Genomic DNA, 16345 nt, shown 5'->3' with positions numbered 1-16345 from the left:
GGCCCCGGTCATTAGCATGGCAGCCCGGTACCTATTCAGGTGCTCACGTGGGTCGGTCGTCCCTAAGTATGCCTGGATGGCGGTGAAACGAAAGTTCGCGGGGAGGGGTTCCGACATGATGGCCCTCGTAAACGGGGCGGTCAGGACATCCAAAGGCTTCGAGGACCCGTGCTTGTCATTGATTTGCTTCTGAAGCTCGTCCATCCGCCTACGGAGTTGCTCGACCTCTTTGCGATGGGAGCTTGGGGCTCGACCATTCGACTCCCCCGACCGCTTGGCCCGAGAGTTTTGCTCTCGCCGCACCGGGACACGGGGCCCCCAGCTTGGCGATTGTCCCGCATGCGACTCCTGTCGTGGCGGGGCTCGGGGCCTCTTGTTGGGCGACCTCCGCGAGCACGACCTTGTCGCGGGCAGTCCGCTGGCGGTAGGCCTTGGGCCTAATCTGTCCCGGGCAGATACGCGGGTGCCTAACCTCTCCAAGGCGGGCCTGGCTGGGGCTGACCTCCCTCAACCTCTCTCCCCATCTCGATGTTGATCCAAGCGGATGCTACCTCCCCCCGCCTGTCCGAGGGGCGGGGCGAGTTAACCTCCCCCTCCGTCTGGGCGGCGTGGGTGTGGGGTGGCCGGCTCGGGCCGCTACACCCCCTCGAGGGGGTCGGAGGCGGGGTTGGGGCCCATTGGGCGGCCTCTGGGCCGACCGGAACACTTCCCTGGAGCCCCCGCGCAAGGCGGTCCAATGCCACTGAGGCCTGTTGGAGGGCGGCCGCCCCCTCCCAGAAGAGGGCAGGATCCGGAGGAGGACGGGCGGTCGTCGTGTTGTTGCAGTGGTTGTTGAGGCGGTCTCTAAGGTCACCCGCCAACCTCAAAGATGGGACTTGTGGCTGACTAGTGGTCTCGTTGAGGCCACCCCTAGTCGGGGAGGCACGGGTGTTACGGGAGCCACGAGAGTTGGATCTCGACCTTGCCATAGTTCGCGGAGTATGGAGCACGCTCGAGCTTGTACGTCAACTCTCAACAAAAGCACCAATGATGGATTTAATTCCCCGAGGTAGACTCGAATCACTAAACCCGATAAATAATAAATAGGAAAAGGCAATGAATGTATATGCCGCGGGGACAACTGTTGTATTAATAATCTAAGATTAGGGGAATTACAAGGAGTGTAATAGTGAGATAAAGTGTAGATGTCCTAACAAAGCAATGAGATGTCTTTTTATACTAAGCAACCCTCCCAACCGACCCCGAGAGAATAGGGCGGGCGGTTGGATCTTGGTTGACCGAGTCACACGGAGACGAGGCCGACGCCCAGGTTGCCCCTGACCTTCGTCGGCGCTGTGGTCGTCCCCCAACTGGGGTCCTCGTAGTAGACCTCAGCCGAGGTCTTCGCCGGGGACCCCGTTGGGGTCCCCCAGGCCCTTCGTATCACGCCGCGACTCCCAGGTCGGTTCGCCCCGAGTATCTTTTCCTAATATATCCATTAGTTTGGTTTGACTTAATCTGATTAGCCTTGTTTGTTGTTCTTGCGTATCTCATTCCTCTTTGTTCCAATAATATTTGAGTCACTTGGGCCAGCAACGTTACTAATAAGGAAAGTAATATATATTACATTCATAAACAATAAATAATTACAACTTCAACTACAACAAATTATATTCAAATACCATGATTCAAATGGTGCTTATGAGAAGCTAGACGTTGTGGAGAAAATGAGACTACTTCCACCATTTTCACATCTCGTCGAAGATTCTTTTTGTGCCATACATTGAGAGACTCATCATTGTCTACCATGATCTTGACAACTGGTTTTCTATCTACTTCAACATTTCCGGGAATTCTCTAATGATTTTCATCATTGATTTCATGGCCTATGATTTTTATCCCACCATCAACAATCTTAAAATACTCAAACTCAACGTGACAAGGGAGCCAATATGGATGCAGTTCAAGAATTTAAACACAAGAATCCATGCAAGAAAAAATTCGCCATATTTAACAATATAAGAGAAGTTTTCCTGAGTGGTATAGACATTCTTAACGTCTGCTACATGAGAGGCCTATGACATTTCTCCATTGTTATTCAATACAAGAAAAAGGGATATGATAAAGTAATGGTGTTTTTGGAATATGATAGGCAAATGAAATTTGTATTTGCCCTAACATCAATTAGATTTTAACGGATACGGCAAGGAACAATTCAAGGACTAAATAAGATCATCCTTATAATTAAAGGATTAAATTTAGCATTATAACACAATTAAGGAACTAAAAATGCCATTTTTCATAAATTATATAACACATGCCATATATGGAGTAAAATATACATCGGAAAATGTTTAGTTTATTGCTATAAGCTAACCCACAGCAGCCATTTATTGGCTAAACTACACTGAATTTGAGTATTATAAGAAATTGTTAAAAATAAACCCCAAAAAAAAAAAAAAAAAAAAAAAAAAAAAAAAAAAGAGTTATTTTTCTGACAAAAAACCGTTTTTTTTTTGTTTATTTTTAAAAATTTCTTATAATACTCAAATTTAGTTTTTTTTTTTTTTTTTTTTTTTTTGTTTGTTAATAAAGATGTAGAAACTGTTGGTGCATACAATCTATACCAAAAGAAGAAGAAATTACATCTTGTCTCACTCTGCATATCCCCAATTGAGCTCAGGATTTAGCAATTCTCTTGGGATAAGCCCACAGCTTAAACAGAGATTCATAATCAGAGTCTTCTAAATCACTGTCACTACTGTAAGATCCGGGTAGGGTGTTGGAGGTTATATAGTCAACAATCTACAAAAGAAAGGGAAGAGACCAAATTAGTGGGGACTTGATTATTATCAATCCTAAATTGTAAATGAACAATGACTTGGTTATTCACTAGAGTAGCTGAAGTTATTTTACTTTTGTGAGAGTATAAAGGGATAAGAAAGTGTACCTGTTCAACTGAAAGAGGCTTGACTGAGTGATTCTTGCCCCCATGGCTAGTGTGTTCGTTGGAACACTTGCCATTATCGAGCCAAACTACTGAACAACAGTAACTGCAGTAGCCCCTCTGAGATGTTAATACCAATTTTGATGACATATCTGAATGTGAAAAAAATGAAACTAATGGTGAATGAGAAAGTTACATGGGCAGCAAATCAGATATAAATTAAATGAAGATCTATAAAGTTGCAAACATAAGACAGATAACGGGCGTCTCCACTCTCCAGGCATATATGCTTGCCTTTTTTCTGTTTTTAAACCCTCCATTTATTTAGGGAACGCAAACAGCGAAACACGATGGGGGGGGGGGGGGGGGGGGGGGGGGGGTGGAAGGAACGAACCCTCAATTTATGCTTGCCTATTTCAATACCATTTTATAGATTTCAGGTGTACCTTTATAAGCTCTCTTGAAAGCATTCTTCCAGTCAACACTAGTTGAAGTACTTGTTTCTTCTCGACATATGTCTTGCACATTTTGGGCCGATGTACACCTACTACACTCCACGTCATTTGAGGAGTTAAGAGGAGAAGTGCCAAAGAAATTGGTATATATTAATTGCCACAGATGGTTGTCACTAGCTGCTTGACTCCATGACCTGGCCATTTGCATGCAATTTAGGAAACTGTACCCAAATTGATGCTCACACCCTTGGGACTAGGCTTGTGTATCATCAACAGAGAAGCTATGAACTAATGCCAAAAAACAATGGAAGGGGCAACAGTACCGGCACACTAATGCAGCAACTAACAGAGTTTGTATATCCAAAAATTGGAACATGTGTGCAATCACGTCTTGAGGAAGGTGGATAGGACCTGAATGGCACCATAATCAGATAGAAAGTCCACATATTGAACACACAAATCAGAAAGGGAGACAAAATATTGAACTGACATCATTATGTTACTATACACTCTCCAAAAAATGTTAACATACCACCATATTTATGATTAATATGATCTTCATTTAAACAAAGTACAGTAGTGATTCAAAAGTTTGCTACGATCTAATAAGAATGGAATGTTAAGTATAGCACTTCGAGGAAACGGGCTAAATTTACTTAAAAACTACCTTGTTCCTCACAATTTGCTTTGGCACGCCTCTTATGAGCAATGATGGCATGTTTAAATTCTTTAGTAGCAATACACCGCTTTTGTTTTGGCAATGTAGCCTCCACGCTTTGCACAAGTGCATTAGCTGCTGATATGGAAGCTTGCGTCTGCATTCTAAAGTTAAAAAAGTTCAATAACAAGGCCTCGCCAAACATCTGCAACCAGAAGCAACTTTGGCAAGAGAGGAGAGGAAAATGCAACATTTACTACTGTACTACAACATCAAGGAATGTTGACACTGATATCAGCACAAACATTCTCAGAATTTGAACAATTCAACAAATGCTGCATATAGACAATGTGATTTTTTGGGACAATCAGTCCCCCGTTTTTTTTTTTATTTAACAAATCTTACTTCATTGATGCCAAAACCTGCTAAGTACAGGACCCAAAAGTGGTCCAAGAAATACAATCCCAAAAGTGATCTAAACTCGATTTGTAAAGATGCAATTTTGATAATGAAATTCTCATTTGATAAATCTCATCAAGATTACAGATTGTATAATCAGTTTAACAACATTACAGATTATTAAACATTCCTATTTCTACATGTATAGCACAAACATTGTAGCTTATGTAAGCAATAATTTGAAATCCATACCACAACTTTTTTTTTTTTTTTGCTTGGTAAATAAGATAAACCGTAATTAAATTAGTGAATTCCAGACATAATTGATGAGAAAAGCAAGTGGATTAGGAGCAGAAGTTGGATTTACTCGGGAAGGAGGCGAAAGGCGAGGAGAATGTCGTCGAAGATGAGGGATTGCAGATTCTTGGAGAGTCGAGAATATGCATTTCGGAGGATTAGGCTGAGTTCATTGCAAACAATTGAGTAATGATAATGGCGATTCAAGGCATCCCGTAACCCTAGCCATCGATATCTGGACGTTTGTGATAGCTCCTCCATTCTCCAATATCTCAAGCTCAATCTCAAAAGCCTTGATTCCTGCACAGCACCGCACTACTCTCTAGGTAATAATACCTCCATCATATCATATCATATCGGATAATAATGATATATTTTTAACAATTCAATACCTTTTTCATATTTTTCCTTTTAAATTTAACTTCCATACTTGTCGGAATGTTTTTTTTTTAAGAAATACTCCTTCCATCTTGTTCAAAGTAGATTCTAAAACATTCAAAGTAATATATTTTCAGTGCTCAAATAATATATTTTCTTTGAATATAATGTACATCTATATCTATATATATATATATATATATATATATATATATATATATATATATAAAAGTAAAATCCTCCTAACAAATTTTCCCCTCAAAACTTTTGTAGTAAAACTTATTTGGTAAGTAAATGTCAAATGGAAAATAAATAAATAAATAAATAAATAATAATAATAATAATAATAATATTATTATTACCTTAAATAAATAAATTATTATACTTTCCCTTAAATAAATAAATTATTATACTTTCTTTTTGAATTAGTATTTTCTACCTATAAATACAATGGCTTCTTCAATCAAAGAATCACAGACTCATCTCTCTGATTTCTTTTTGTATGAATTTTCTACATTTTTCTAACTATATTCTCATGTACTTCAATATGTTTTGCAGTTTATATCATCTGGTATGAGTTTGAAGATATTTAAGGAGGCTCTACTTCAACAAAAGGAAATTGAGGAGGAAGAGCATTTGTAACAGAACCCTATTGATTTAGTTTTTATGAAAGATTGTAGAGATGCGATCGAGGATGATAAAGACGGTAATTTTGATAATTTTGTAAGATTTTTTGAAACTTAGAGTTAGTATGTTGACTTCGAGATTTGTACATGCCATTCAAGTTTCTATGATTTTTTTTTACCAAGCATAGTTCATTTTACAGCATTTTTATAATTAATATATATATATATATATATATATATATATATATATATATATATATCACAACTTGAGTAGAGTGTTTGTTTAACCAATTAAAAATCTCGCTATATTTGATTTTTTCTAAATTTTTGTAAAACACAAAAATAATGATTATTTAAAAAGAAGAAATAAATAACAAATACAATTTCAGATTTTGTGTTACTCCATTCACATATTAGTATAAATAAATAAAAAAGTAATAAAATAAAATACAAAGGAAATATAAATTTTTAACCAAAAATTTAATTAGAGAAACCTCCCAAAAAATTCCACGTTGTACTGAACCCAAATAAAAAAATATTGGCAAAGGCACAATCATAAGGATCAAAGGGAATAATGGAAGACCCAGAAATCCAAACATCATTGATGTACCGAACGGTGATGAGAGACTCAGAAATAGGAATATCATTATGAATGAAAACGGAGATTTTCTTGACACCCGAATTTAGTTTAAGGAGAAGTTTACTCTTGAGTACAAATGTCTCCTCAATGGATTTTGTATGGTCATATAGAGTGTATTTATACACCATGGATGAGTTCAAAATAGCACAATATTGAAATTATAAAATGGTAAGAGATCTCAAAAAAGGCAAAACTTTCAAATTTTCAGTTAATTCACAAAATGTTATAATCGCCGAAAATATATATCTTTAACTTTAGACAAAAATTAAAAACGAAATCATAAACAATTTTAATAATTGACTATTTCATTTCTATGTTTCTTGAAAAATGATGGGCATGAACAGGCTGACTCATCGTGAAATATAATAATTAATGAATTACCATTAAAATTAGTATAGTAATGAAAGAATTAATTATCATTTGTATGTTGACATTTTCCCCCGTTTATTACCATTCAAATGTTTGATACCAAAAATTATACTATATAAACACAAAATATGCATATATGGTAAATATGCAATTTATATATATATGCCCCTAAGTTTTGAGGATAAACTTGGTTAGGAGAATTTTACTTTTAATTTTATATATATATATATATATATATATATATATATATATATATATAGATTATTCTCGTAATTTTTCTTTCCTTCTTTTGTGTTATTATTATGGTAATTTTATGGTAATGTATTTAAATATTGGAAGAAAACAAATGTTATAATTAATGAAATTATTGTGATAATTGCCACAATATTTGGTAATTATAATTAATATAATTAATGAAATTGAGAAATATATGATTTCTTCCGTAGACATATTTGTGACAATTTCATTACATTATAATTAATAAAATTTGAAATATAATTAAAGAAATGCAATTTAAAATTAACAAAACATGAATATTTATAATTTTTTAAATATACATACATATACTCTTTAAATTTCTAAATATAATTTTTTAAGTATAAATCTATCAATATAAATTATAATTAATGAAATTATATTATAGGACTTTCCTATATACATATTAATAAATATTATGTGTATATACAAAGTAGAGTTAATACTATCTGAGGTCCTCCGAGTATAGTGGTTTAACCTCGTTTAGTCCTAAACTTTCAAATTGATCATTTGTGGTCCTTCGACTTTCAAATTTAACCATTTGTGGTCCAAGTTAACCATCCATGGTCCTTCAAGTTTCGAAACTTAACCAGTAGTGGTCCTCATGAAAGGACCATGGTTGGTTAAAATTTAATAGTTGAAGGACTATGTGTGGTTAACTTGGACCACGAATGGTTAAGTTTGAAAGTCAAAGGACCACATATGGTCAATTTGAAAGTTTAGGACTAACATGGCAAAACCACTATACTCGGAGGACCTTAGATGGTATTAACTCATACAAAGTATTATACAATCATATAAGGATATGCGTCCTATTAGAATATTTATTTATTCATACAAAATTTAGTACATTTTTTTTATTGATTTCTAAGTACAATTCTCTTAGTTTTTATTATTCATATTTTTAAATTTCATATATAGATATGAAATACAATTTGGAATAAATCAACTTAATTATATGAATTCTTTCTATAAATTTATCTAAATATGTACATGATTAGAGAATATATTAACCATACAAAATTTAAATTTTAATTTTGTATGTTATGAAATAGATACTTGACTAAATATATAAAAGTCCAACTATATTATTATATTGTACATTTAAATATCTTTTTATTTTTTCTATTTTTATTTTAAATTCATAATAACAAAAATAAAATTACGTGCAATGCATGGATAAAACACTATATTTAAAAAATAAAATTTGATAAATATCATAAATTAATTAGTAAAATATCATTTATGTTTATAATAATTAAATAAAAAACAAATAATTCAACTATGTGAACCAATAATAATAATAATAATAATAATAATAATAATAATAATAATAATAATAATAATAATTGGTAATATTATTGTTCAATATAATATTTAAAAAAAAATTATTTTAATTGGTAATGTATATTCTATATTAATCTATATTTATATTCTATATTAATTAATAAAAACAAATCATCATTTACAAGCTCCCGCCTAAACAATTAATAGTAATATGAAAAAATGAAAAAGAATGGAAGGAAGCCGTACCCCAAACAATTAATAATAATATTGGAAAGAAAATTAATAATAATATGGAAGTATGGAAAATAATGAAAGGAAATATTATTCATGTGAATGTTTTCTACACTCTGAAAAATGAAAAAGAATCAATAAGCAGTATAAAGAAAATAATCATTAAGATATTTTACTATTAATCTTTTACGGAAGATTTTGCGTAAAAAAATAGAAAATGAATTGGTTATTACTAATTTAGTCTTATTTTACTATTAATCTTTATAAAAAATTATGCGTAAAAAATGTAATAAAATCGGTTATTAATAATTTAGCTTAATTTTACTATATTAATCTTTAAGAAAAATTATGCATAAAAAATATAATAGAATCGGTTATTAATAATTTAGCTTTATTTTACTATTTTACTATTAATCTTTAAGGAAGATTTTGTTAAAAAATAAAATAGAATTAATTATTAATAATTTAAATTAAAATTAAAGTACATATATTTTCCTATCCGTAATACAAATTTACTTACAGTTTTACAAAATCTTCAAATAATAATTGGTAATATTATTGTTCAATTATAATAAAAACTTTAAGTTTAATTGGTAATCTATATTCTATATTAATTAATAAAACAATATCCTCATTTACAAGTTCCCGCCTAAACAATTAATAATAATATGAAAAAATAGAAATGAATGGAACGAAGCCGTATGCTAAAACAATATAGAATAATATTGGGAATGAAATTAATAATAATATGGGAAAATAGAAATGAATGGAAGAAAATGTTAGGATGTGAATTTTTTCTACACTCATAAAAATGGAAAAGAATCAATAAGCAGTATAAGAAAAAGAATCATTAAGATACTATTAGTCTTTTTAGGAAAGATTTTGCATAAAAAATAGAATACAATTGGTTATTAATAATTTAGTCTTATTTTACTATTAATCTTTAAAAAAAAATTCTGCGTAAAAAAATGTAATAGAATCGATTATTAATAAGTTAGCTTTATTTTACTATTAATCTTTAAGGAAGATTTTGCTTAAAAAATGAAATAGAATCAATTTATCTATATTCTATATATAATTAAAAACAAAATCATCCTAATTCATTCCCCCCCCCCCCAAACTTTTGTAGTAAAGCTTATTTGGTAAGTAAATCGCAAATGGAAATTAAATAAAATCTATTAATTCGTAAATAATAATAATAATAATAATAATAATAATAATAATAATAATAATAATAATAATAATAATAACAATAATCCAAACAAAACTATATACAAATTAAAATTAAAATTAAAAAAAAAATAAGAAGAAGACAGAGGTGGCTCCCCATTGTAAATGATGTGGGATCATTTTAATCCCACATTGAAAATGTTTGGAAAGAGGAGCTTTTGAGCTCCTCTATATAAGAGGATCATTGCTCCTCTTACAAACGTATAATTGCTTGCCCATCAATGTGGGCAAGTATTGAGAAGTCCAAAGATTTTTTTTTTTTTTTTAGTACTATTAACCCGACAAATTATGTTGTGGCACCGTGTCCACCTTGCAAAGTAGGCACAGTTCAAAAATTGTTCATAATTATGAATATATAGTTTTATAATTATAAACATAGTGTTGTGAACATAATTATAAACATATAGTTATGTAATTATGAATAGAGAAATTTAATAATTGTGTATATGAAATTCAAAAATTATGAATATATATACAAACAAAACGATATACAAACATTTATTACAACAACAACAACAATAATAATAATAAGGCAGAAGTGTCAAATAGGCACATCTACTACTGCAAAGTGTTCAATTCTCACCATGAACTAAATTAAGTGTCAAATAGGTTTATTTACCAGCTAAATTTGTTCAATTGGCCTTTTTTACAGGTTACCAACAGGTTGCCTATTAATTATTAAAATAAATAATTAAAAAAAATTAAACAAAAAAAAATTAAAAAAAAAAAAAAGAGAACAGCCACCGGTTGTCCTCGCCGGACAGCCGGTGGCTGCCATTTCAAAGACAGTCGTGGCTGTCCGGCGAGGACAGCCGGACAGCCATGGCTGTCTAATATGAGGTCCAGTGTTTGAGGTCCACATCTGGACCTCATATTAGACAGCCATGGCTGTCTTTGAAATGGCAGCCGGACAGTCGGTGGCTGGTCTCTCTTTTTATTTTTTTTTTTTAATTTTAATTTTTTTTATTTTAATTTTTTTAATTATTTATTTATTTTTTGAAAAATTTTAATTATTTATTTTAATAATTAAATAGGCAACCTGTTGGTAACCTGTAAAAAAGGCCAATTGAATGAATTTAGCTGGTAGATAGATTTATTTGACACTTGTGCCTAATAATAATAATAATAATAATAATAATAATAATAATAATAATAATAATAATAACAATAATAACAATAATAACAATAATAACAATAATAATAATAATAATAATAATAATAATAATAATAATAATCAAAACAAAATGATATACAAAATAAAATTAAAATTAAAAAAAGTAATAAGAAGAAGATAAAAAGGAGCTATGGGCTCCCCTTTGTAAATGATGTTGGATCATTTTGATCCTACATTGAAAATGTTTGGAAAAGGAACAAAATAAAATTAAAATTAAAAAATAATAATAAGAAGAAGATAAAAAGGAGCTATGGGCTCCCATTTGTAAATGATGTTGGATCATTTTGATCCTACATTGAAAATGTTTGGAAAATGAGTTCTTCAGCTCCTCTATATAAGAGGAGCAATGTTCTTCTTACAAATATAATTGTTTGTCCATCAATGTGGACAAGTAGTGAGAAGTCCAAAGACAAATATTTTATTTTTTGAGTACTATTGATACGTCAAATTATGCTGTGGAATCATGTCCACCTCACGGTTCTAAAATTGCTCATAATTATGAATATATAGTTCTAAAATTATGAACATAGTGTTGTGAACATAATTATGAACATATAGTTATGTAATAATGAATATAGAGATTCAATAATTGTGAATATGAAGTTTAAAAATTATGAATATATAGCTTTATAATTATGAACATATAGTTTAGTAATTATGAACATAGAGTTTTGTAGTTGTGAATATAGAGTTCAATAAGTATGAATATGAAGTTCAAAGATTATGAATATTTAGCTTTATAATTATGAACATATAGTTCAGCAAAGTGGACACGGTTCCACAGCATAACTATTCGATTCACCGTGTTACATGTAGTATCTGTTCATATAAACTTTCTCAACCTATTGAAGCCCAACGTTTCAAAAGGCTCTTATTTAAGAAACATTATTTTAATGGCTTCTTATTTTAATTTTTTTTAAAAAATTTATTAGGGGCTTTGGCTAAGATAAACCCAAAATGTATGTGTTGTTTTAGTTTTTAGCAGTTTGGAGCAAATTGCTAAATTATTAAATAATATTTTTGATGTTTTGATTAAATATAAAATGTTAAACAGGCGAATTTTTTAAAATTTTGAAGAATTCTCTAAATAATCAAATCATAACAACAACAACAACAACAACAACAACAACAATAATAATAATAATCCAAACAAAACTATATACAAAATAAAATTAAATTTAAAAAAAAAAAAAAAAAAAAAAAAAAGGGAGTCGCAGACTCCTTTTGTAAATGATATGAGATCATTTTGATCACACATTGAAAATGTTTGAAAAGGGAGAGCTCATCTCTATAAGAGGAGCAAAACTCCTCTTACAAACATAATTACTTGCACATCAATGTGGGCAAGTATTGAGAAGTCAAAAGGCTCTTATTTAAGAAGCTTTAGCGTTGTCTTCTTATTTTAGTTTTTATTAATTAATTTATTATTTATTTATTATTAGTGGGAAGATTAACCCAAAATGTATGTGTTATTTTAGTTTTTAGCAGTTTGGAGTAAATTTCTAAGTTATTAAATAATATTTTTTTGGTTTTTTGATTAAATATAAAATATTAAACAGATGAATTTCTTAAAATTTTGGTGAATTTTCTAAATAATCAAATTACAATAAAACAACAACAACAACAATAATAATAATCCAAACAAAATTATATACAAAATAAGATTAAAATTAACACAAAAAAAAAAAAAAAAAAAAAAAAAAACAAGACAAAGACAAAGGGGAGCCACAGGCTCCCTTTGTAAATGATGTGGGTTCATAATAATAATAATCCAAACAAAACTATATACAAAATAAAAAAAATAAAAAAAAATAAAAAAAATAAAAAAAATAAAAAAAAAAAGGGGAGCCACAGGCTCCCGTTGTAAATGATGTGGGTTCATTTTCATCTCAAATTAAAAATGTTTGAAAAGATGAGCTCTTGAACTCCTCTATATAAAAGGTACAAACATAATTGTTTGCATAACGATGTGGTGAGTATTGAAAAGTTAAAATGTTATTATTTAAAAAAAACATTAGCTTTGTCTTCTTATTTTAGTTTTATTTATTTATTATTTATTATTTATTAATTATTAGTGGGGGTTAGGAAAGATTAACCCAAAATGTATGTGTTGTTTTAGTTTTTAGCAGTTTGGAGTAAATTACTTAGTTATTAAATAATATTTTTGGTGTTTTGACTAAAGATAAATTGTTAAAATTGCGAATTTGTCAATAATCAAATAATAATAATAATAATAATAATAATAATAATAATTCAAACAAAACGATATACAAATAAAATTAATTTTTTTTTTTAAAAAAAAAAGAAGAAGACAAAAGGGAGTCACGGGCTCCCTTTGTAAATGATGTGGGATCATTTTGATCTCACATTGAAAATGTTTGGAAAGAGGAGCCTTACAAACATAATTACTTGCCCATCAATGTTGGCAAGTAACTTGGAGGGTGTGGTTGAGTGTAAAGGACTCATCCATCCTTAACCAAAGGTCAAGCGTTCGATCCTTGGATTTGGGAATGGAGCAGCCTTAAATCTCTAAGTCAGCTGTCCTACCCAAAAGAGGTTCGCTTATAATTTAGCGAGGGGATTAGTCACTGTGTCCGACGGCGAAAACTCCGGGTTTACCCGAAAAATTAAAAATGAAAAGGAAATATTTCAATAATAATATTTTACATCATCAAATAGTAAAGACATATTTTAAAAATTAGTAAAGATAAATTAAAAATAGAACAAAAAAATATTTCATTAATAATATTCTACATCATCAAATTAAAATGGGACCCGAAATTAGGTAAAAATATAACAGCATCTATATTCTAATTGACTAATTGATTGAAAATAAAAAAGAATAATTGACTGAAAATGAATCTAATATAACTAATTGATTAAAAATATAAAAGGAAATGAATATTAATAATTGACTGCAAATAAAAAATGATCTATAATTGACTAAAAAAATGGTCAGAATATTGCATTTTAATTAAAAATGGAATGGAAATTAAAAATTGGAGGAAAATATTCCAATAATAATATTCTACATTATCAATAGTAAATGCATATTTTAAACAATAGTAAAGGTAAATTAAAAATGCAATGGAAATATTTCAATAATAATATCTACATCATCAATTAAAAATGGAACCAAAGTTATGTAAAAATATAACTGCATTTGATATTCTAATTGACTAATTGACTGAAAATAAAAAAGAATAATTGGCTGAAAATGAATATGATATTACGAATTGACTGAAAATATAAAAGGATAACTAATTGAGTGATATTCTACCATTATATATTTTCACCCAAGTAACCCGTCCTGATGGAGAAGATGTTAGCTCTAGACAAAGATGAACAAGATTGTGTTGTCACTACCAATGTTGTCAGGTTTCAATAATGTGTAAATATAATCGGTGATATTAATTTTTTTTTTTTCTAAAATGAAAAAATTGCTATATATCTAGACAAAAAAATATAGCTTCCATACAAATGAATAAGGATAGCAATTCATTTCTATAACTGAGTTGTTAGAGAATGAGCACATTTGCCTAATGTATGAAAATACTAAACAATGATAAATAAAATCTTCAAAATTATAGGATCGCATGTGTACATCTAGACATTAGCTATTAATTTGAGCAATTATTTGCACAAATTCAAGCAATGATAACATCAAAATATATAAACGATTCAAATCATATCTTTAATTGCACTATATAATATTCGATGTTCTAATTTAAATAATTATATATCGATTCATATATTCTTAATGTATTACAACAAATTCATTCCGTGCATCGCACGGGTGCAAATACTAGTTTTAATACTAAAAATACATTATTTGTATACTCGCGTATCAACTCCCCACGAGAAACCATCGCGGTCGGACCCCCTGCGGTTAAGGCAAGATTATTACAATTGACGAATGTCCAAGTAAGCACCCACAAAAGAAAAACAACAACGTAACGGAACGTATGTATTTAAAGAAGAAAAAAAAAAAGGCGAGACAACCTCCTAGCTCGGCAGGGTGGGGGCCAACGTCAACCTCGGGCGGAACAACCTCAACTTCTGACAGGATGGCCTCGACCTCAGACTCGGTGGCGGAGAAAACGGACTCAAAATCGCCCCCCCCCCCCCCCCCCTACGGGCTCGACCTCATCCGAGAAGACCTCGGCATGCCGGGGGGACTCCTCGGACCCGACCTCGGCTGAGGACAACGACGCGCCCCGAGGTGTGGGGGTCCTACCCGTGAAGCCCAAAGCCGCCATTCTCTCCGTGGTCATCAAGGTCCCCACACTAATCTCGTCCTTATTGCCTATGAACTTTCAGGCGCTGGCAACTAAGGACGGGAGATAGGGGGTGAGGGGCACTTAAGAAAGTGGGCACTCCACGCGGGGGCATTGAAAGGAAGTGTGGGGCCGGTAGAAAGAAACACGAACTTCTTTATCCACTCTTTACACTTAGGGTCCTTTAAAATTTTCATACCGGAGCGGGTCGAGAAGGACACGAACCCCTTGCTCTTGATCCCCGAGGAGTGACCGACTTGGAAAATATGGTGGAAAAGGTCGAGGGTAGGCCTAACCCCGACGTCCTCGCAATGGAGAAGAAAAGCTACTAGTATGGAATGGGAGTGGGGGACTAGTTGACCCGAGGCGATCTCATGGTAGTTTAGCACCTCAACTACGAAGGGGTGGAGGGGAAACCGCAAACCCAAATAAGGGAGAGAGTGTGGACGCTGAAGAACCGACCCTCCGGGGGTTCAGTGACGTTCTCGTGAGGGAGTGGCGCACGGACCTCCACGTCCGGCCCCACGTGTGCCCTCACGAAGGCCATATCATCTTCGATTATATTTGGATAAGTAGAAAGGGGGATAGCGGGGTCAAGCTCGGTACAAATTAACTTACGGTTTGAAGGGGCGACGGATGCGGGCACGACTTGTTGAGGTTGGACCTCAATCGAGTAGACGGGGCCGGAACGAGCCTCGGCTGTCGATGGGGGGAGGCCGAAGAGGCTATCATCGTCGAGGTCCATGGAGAGTGTCTCGTCGCCGAGGGATCCAAGCAAGGTGTCGAGGTCGAAAGACATACAAGACAGAATGGGACAGCGAGGTGGTGCCGTGGCCTTGGGGGTGTAGTCGGGCTGGTCGGGGTGAGGACGTCCCCCGTGTTGCCGAATGGGAGTGGGAAGCCGGCAGCGTCTTCAAGGGGCCGTGTGCGTGGGGTGTGGCCGTCGAGAGAAAAGGAGGGGAATGAGAGGATTGGTAGTGAGAGATGAAGAGAATGAGAAAAGGGAAGGGTTTAAGTAGGGAAAAAGATATTGGATAAGGATTTGGGGGGAGGATTTGAAGGGATTTGAATTTGAAAAGGAGATAAGGAGAGAGAAAGTCAAGCATGGGGAAGAGGGAAAGTTGATGGGTGTGACATATGAGA

At 32.7% G+C, this 16345-nt stretch overlaps 1 protein-coding gene across 1 annotated transcript; it reads right to left on the bottom strand.

Annotated features, from left to right (window-relative positions):
- Positions 1-2541: 2541 nt before the first annotated feature.
- Positions 2542-5112, bottom strand: LOC109173024 (F-box protein At5g52880). The gene is made up of 6 exons (XM_019322281.1): positions 4806-5112; positions 4049-4203; positions 3705-3792; positions 3373-3575; positions 2930-3078; positions 2542-2784 (listed from the first exon to the last, which is right to left on the bottom strand). Exons 1-6 carry the CDS (start codon positions 4994-4996, stop codon positions 2659-2661), a joined length of 912 nt encoding a protein of 303 aa, XP_019177826.1. The 5' UTR covers positions 4997-5112; the 3' UTR covers positions 2542-2658.
- Positions 5113-16345: the final 11233 nt, after the last annotated feature.

This window comes from Ipomoea nil, unplaced genomic scaffold, assembly GCF_001879475.1.
Source record: "Ipomoea nil cultivar Tokyo-kokei standard unplaced genomic scaffold, Asagao_1.1 scaffold0465, whole genome shotgun sequence".
Lineage (NCBI taxonomy): Eukaryota > Viridiplantae > Streptophyta > Magnoliopsida > Solanales > Convolvulaceae > Ipomoea > Ipomoea nil.
Note: the sequence above shows the minus strand (reverse complement) of the source record. Positions and strands in the feature narration are given on the sequence as shown.